We start from the raw sequence: 5,712 nt of genomic DNA, 5'->3' as shown, positions 1-5,712 counted from the left end.
GCTCGATTCGTCCTAGCGACAACGTGCGCGCGGACGAATCGCGCTGCTATTCGAGTTACGGCTTCGGTATTCGGAGCGTACATGAAGAAGAAATAGCAAAATAAAGGTTTAACCTAAATGCGCAATATTTACATGTCCTTCTTCCAATGATATCTGTAACCGTGATATTTGAACGCGATGGTAATATTCGGTGTGCTTATCTTTTCAACAATTATACATGTATACGCCACTGTTACATTACATGATTTAACGCCTTTCATTCGTAACAAGCAACGCATTTAACATATTTACAATACTAAACCTATTAAAATATTAACAAATTGAACATATTTACAAAACTTTATACAAGGTGCGGCACTGCCAGCAGGGTGAAAATGGCGTGACAACGTTGATTTCAAGGAAGGAATGTGTAACTTTGTTCAAAAATGAATTTAATGAACTACCGTCAAAGGCTAGGTTTGTGTTCGATTAGAACGAATTCGGGATGGTAAACCATCTCGAACACATTCCTGCCGACGAAATCAAGAAAAATAAAAATGAAAATATCGGCACGTAACAGATCCATTGAAATAAACAGGACTAATCGTATCTTCATCGATTCTTGAATTCAACCCACTCACAGGGCTCACACGCGCGTTGGTATCGCCCTGGCTCGTAACACTTTCCACCAGTCTGCAGTGCAAAAATGACGTATCGCGGTTTCTCCAGCTGAGTCGCAGTTTTAACGGCCCACGAATGTTTTGTCGTACTTTGCAACAAAGGGTACTCGTACAGGTCCCACGAACAAAAACTCATGCTTAGGTATTGCCCGCTTTCCAAAATTTGCAACAACGATAGTTCATTCGTATCATTCAGTACGACGTGAGACATTCGCCACTGTATCTTTAACCCATAAAAAACTTCAAAAAAGTAAAAAAATTACGCTAAGTACATGAAAAAGTGGACGACTTAAAGAGTAATCATAGAAAAATAGAAGATCTCTCTAAGAATATTCAAGAAAGTAGAAAAAGAAGTGAAATCGAAATGAGCTGCTAGTACATGAAGGTGCTTTCCAGCAAAGTGGAAAGGCGACACTGTATAACACAATGAAAAATTCGGTGCTTTCCAACTATGCGCAGCTAAAATGCTGTGTTCAACAATGCAGACGTTCAGACCCTAATAACATCTCATGTAAACTGACTGCTCCGAACTTTGGCGGTGGAATGAAGAAGCTAAATAGTGTATCAACCACAAACTGAGACTGTTTAGACGTTTGCCTAGATGTCCGTGGCCAGGAAGTCAAATGCTTGGCGTGGCCAGGCAAGGTCAAGGTTTTGATGAATAAGAATTATTTTAAAATGTAAAATAATGAAAATGTATTTGTCGCAATCGGAGCCGTGTCCGGACGCAAGCGCCATGTAGAGGCACTCGATGAGGATTGGTAACGCGTGCCGCACGCGGTCTACTCATCACTGGTTACCTGGCGTTCGGTGTGTGCGGTCAGTGCCAAACCATCGCGCGTTCGGATATACTACGTACTTGCCACGTTGTGACAATATCTTTGTTCTGTGTTTGTGACAATTACAATGCTTTGATTTGAATCTACGAGTCTGTTTTCTTATCTAACACTACCCACCGACACCCGCAATAGGAACAATGAGTTCTAATGAGGTCGGCAATTTACCTTTACCGACATCAGAAGTGGGATCAGTGTTGGATCAGAACGCGGAGTCGAACATTTGACGTGCCATGTTCGAACAACAAAACAAGAACATGGGAGGATTAATCGCGGCGCTGCAATCACCAAAACCAGTCTACCGTGGAGAACTACCTGAGTTCGATCCCGAAAGACAAGATACCGACGCAAGATCGTGGTGTACGACGGCAGATTTGTGTTTTTCCGAAAATCCACCGAGTGGCGGTCAACTTGTTTTAGCGGTCAGCAAGGCATTAAAAGGTGAAGCATCGTCATGGCTCTCCCAAGTAGCTTACGAAGGAATGACATGGAGCGAATTTAAGACACTTTTCACATCACGATTTATATCGACCGAGACTTTGGCTGGTACTCTCATTAAAATGAACAGCGAGAAACCGAGTGAAAAAGAAACACTACCTGCTTTTGCAAGTTGTTTAATTGCTTCGCTGACTAATCGTTGGAAGGATGTAAGCAAAGAGGAAATCGCCGTGGCAACAGTACTCGCCCACATATCGCAGTTTGACTCACACCTTCAACGTATGGCGTTTACCACAAATATTGCATCGATGGACAAATTACAGCAAGAACTGAACGCGTTTTCGCATCTGAAGCGCAAGATAAACAATACCGTTGAATCATCGAATACCGTCGATATCATGCGAGCCAAGATGACTTCAATTAAGTGTTTCAACTGCGGGAAAACCGGTCATAGGCGAGCTGAGTGTAGAAACAAGCCGGTGGACACGAAAGGGAGACCTACAACATCAACATCGTCATCAAGCCAAGCAACGCAGCAACCGGCTGCGAAACCCCTGGTGTGTTTCAAATGTGGAACACCTGGCCACATAGCCGTCAGGTGTACGCACAACGGAGACGATCCAAGTAACGATGGCGCCGGAGCAGCGCGAAGCGAGCGACGCGTCGATGTCTGCGTCGTACAACCATCAACGGGCAAGTTACAACATAAAGGTGTACTGTTATGTTTTACTTTCGATTCTGGTGCTGAATGCTCGTTAGTAAAAGAGAGTTTTTCATCAAAATTTAGTGGTAAACATTTTGATAATGTTGTTGCTATGACTGGTATTGGTCAAACGCGAGTGTTCAGCACAGAACAGATTTTATGTTGCGTAGAGATAAACGATCACCCTCTAGAAATTTTATTACATGTTTTGCCTGACAAATATTTGCAAAATGACGTCATGCTAGGTCGCGAGATTTTAAATCAGGAGTTTTCTGTAAACATGACGGCAACGGAGCTTTCATTAACTAAAGTTCTTTTGCAAAATGACGTCATGCTAGGTCGCGAGATTTTAAATCAGGAGTTTTCTGTAAACATGACGGCAACGGAGCTTTCATTAACTAAAGTTCTTTGCGTAAATTCGGTGAGTCATAATAATGATGGTACGCGTCAATCGGAGTTGACTAATATAAAGACGGATGTAAGCGGTAATGACAAGTCTAGGCTTTTGAACAGGCTTAATCAGTTTTCTGAATTTTTCATAACCGGTTTGCCTACACCGCGAGTAAACACAGGTGAGCTTCAGATTAAGTTGGTTGATCCGAATCGCGCGGTGCAGCGGCGACAGTGTCGCCGTCAGCGTACGTACGTACGTCAGCGTACAGGATGTCGGCGGAGGAACGTAGGGTAGTTCGCGACCGTGTTAAACAACTGTTAGAGGCGAATATTATCAGGCCTAGCTGTTCTCCATTTGCAAGCCCAGCTCTATTAGTGAAGAAGCACGATGGTTCAGACCGCGTGTATAGACCGTTATATCTATACGACCGTGTGTATAGACTACCGCGAGCTTAACAGCAACACCGTGCCTGATCGTTACCCGCTTCCTCTGATCACCGATCAAATTGCGCGTCTGCATGGTCCCAATTTATTTTCAAAATTAGACTGTGCTAGTGGCTTTCATTTGATTCCGGTAGGCGAAGAGTCCATAGAAAGCACTGCTTTTATAACATCTGAGGGACAATATGAATTTCTGACTATGCCTTTCGGGTTGAAGAACGCCATTTCGGTATTCCAGAGAGTTATTATGAATGCTTTAGGTGATCTAGCTCACGATTACGTAATCGTCTATGTTGATGATATTTTAATCGTCTCCCCCGACGTAGAGTCAGGTCTACAGAGACTTCTCACTGTGTTGGAAGTCCTCACCAGAGCCGGCTTTTCTTTGAACCTCAGGAAATGCTCTTTTCTCAAGACGAAGGTAGAGTTCTTAGGATTTGAGGTTGAGTCCGGCCAGATCAGTCCTAATTGCAGAAAAGTAGAGGCCTTGACGGCTCTACCGCCTCCAGAAACGGTCACCCAACTACGACAGTTTATAGATCTCGCTACGTACTTTCGCCAATTTGTGAAAGATTTCTCTAGAATAATGACGCCCTTGTACCGACTGACTTCACTGAAAGGTGAATTGACTTGGAAACCTGAACACGAAGACATTCGTCAGAAAATAATCTCTATCATGACAAATGAACTAGTTTTGACGATCTATGATCCAGAGCTTCCGGTAGAGCTCCACACAGACGCGAGTAATTTAGGTTATGGAGCAGTTCTGTTTCAAGTAAAGGGTGATGATAAGCGTTGCGTGGTAGCTTACTTCAGTAAGAGGACATCTCCTGCAGAGAACAAATATTATTCATACGAGCTCGAGACTCTAGCGATTGTGAACTCTATCAAACACTTTAAGCAATATCTTCATGGCAGAAGATTCACTGTCGTTACAGACTGTAACTTGGTAAAATCTTCCCAGAAGAAGCAAGAACTTACTCCCCGAGCGCATAGGTGGTGGGCCTTTTTGCAGTCTTTCGATTTCGGTGTGACCTATAGAGAGGGAAAACGTATGTCGCATGTAGATTTCTTTTCGCGAAACCCTCTACCGTTTGATTCGAAATCGGTACAGTCCCGAGTAGACTCAAAACGCATCGACGTTACTGAACTTTCTTCCAATTGGCTTCAGGCCGAGCAACAGTGCGATGAAGAGATTTCTAAAATCATGACCGATTTGGAAAAACATCAACTAGAGAAGGAATTAGCCAAGACCTGTGTTGTACGTTCAGGTGTCTTTCACCGTAAGATCCAACGCAATGGTAGGACTAAATGTTTACCGTATCTACCACGATCCCTTCAATGGTCGGTAGTCAATAATTTCCATGACTCTATTGTTCACCTCGGTGCGGAAAAGACCACTGAGAAGCTTTACGATTTGTTTTCCGGGAATGTCTCAGTACGTAAAGAAATTCATCGATAGCTGCGTTACGTGCAAAGTTGCAAAATCCCATTCAGGTAAAGTCCAAGCCGAATTGCATCCGATACCTAAGGTAACGACCCCATGGCATACGGTTCATATTAACGTGACAGGTAAGCTTAGCGGAAAGAATGATAAGAAGGAATACATATTCGTTCTAATTAATGCGTTGACGAAATACGTTCTGCTCTACCATACGACAAACATTAACTCAAACAGTAGCATTCACGCGGTGACCCAGAGTACCTTCATGTACTAGCAGCTCATTTCGATTTCACTTCTTTTTCTACTTTCTTGAATATTTTTAGAGAGATCTTCTATTTTTCTATGATTACTCTTTAAGTCATCCACTTTTTCATGTACTTGGCGTAATTTTTTTACTTTTTTGAAATTTTTTGTAGGGATCTCACTTCTTTTTACAAAGCTAATTTCTATAGTGAATGACTTCAAATAATAGAAAATGGGAGATCAGTTTCAATCCTTTAAGGTTTCAAAAGTACGCGGAACGCATTGCAGGAAGTCTCATTGCAAGAAATTTATGAAAGAAAAAATGTGATCACTTTATCAGTAACATTTAAATGGAACAAGACTTTCTGTCATGTGTCATGGGTACTTTTGAGAAATTAAAGGATTAAGTTTGACCTCTCTTTTTCTATATTATTGTAATACAATAAATTATATATTACAAATAGTGGATCTCTGTTCATTTTTTCATTATTTAAATTTCTTGCAACAAAACTTTCTGCCATGCATTGTGTGTACTTTTGAAAATTCTAAGGACTG

The 5,712-nt window shown here is 42.0% G+C and overlaps 1 protein-coding gene across 1 annotated transcript; it reads left to right on the top strand.

Annotated features, from left to right (window-relative positions):
- The first annotated feature begins 1,728 nt into the window (after positions 1-1,728).
- On the top strand, positions 1,729-5,188 carry LOC128882354 (uncharacterized). Its single transcript, XM_054133938.1, has 4 exons — positions 1,729-3,208; positions 3,470-4,419; positions 4,642-4,753; positions 4,968-5,188. The coding sequence occupies exons 1-4, from the start codon at positions 1,729-1,731 to the stop codon at positions 5,186-5,188; spliced, it is 2,763 nt and encodes a 920-aa protein (XP_053989913.1).
- Positions 5,189-5,712: the final 524 nt, after the last annotated feature.

The sequence above is a fragment of the Hylaeus volcanicus genome, unplaced genomic scaffold (assembly GCF_026283585.1).
Source record: "Hylaeus volcanicus isolate JK05 unplaced genomic scaffold, UHH_iyHylVolc1.0_haploid 11100, whole genome shotgun sequence".
Taxonomy (NCBI): Eukaryota; Metazoa; Arthropoda; class Insecta; order Hymenoptera; family Colletidae; genus Hylaeus; species Hylaeus volcanicus.
The sequence above is the reverse complement of the archived record's forward strand: the minus strand, read 5'-3'. Positions and strand labels throughout refer to the sequence as shown.

Bases quoted from the DNA above. Each gene is read 5' to 3' on its own strand.
- LOC128882354 (XM_054133938.1), top strand. From the start codon at position 1,729: ATGTTCGAACAACAAAACAAGAACATGGGAGGATTAATCGCGGCGCTG. The intron at 3,209-3,469 runs GTGAGCTTCAGA...CCGTGTGTATAG, and splicing joins TACACCGCGAGTAAACACAG to ACTACCGCGAGCTTAACAGC. The intron at 4,420-4,641 runs GTAAAATCTTCC...AATTGGCTTCAG, and splicing joins TCGTTACAGACTGTAACTTG to GCCGAGCAACAGTGCGATGA.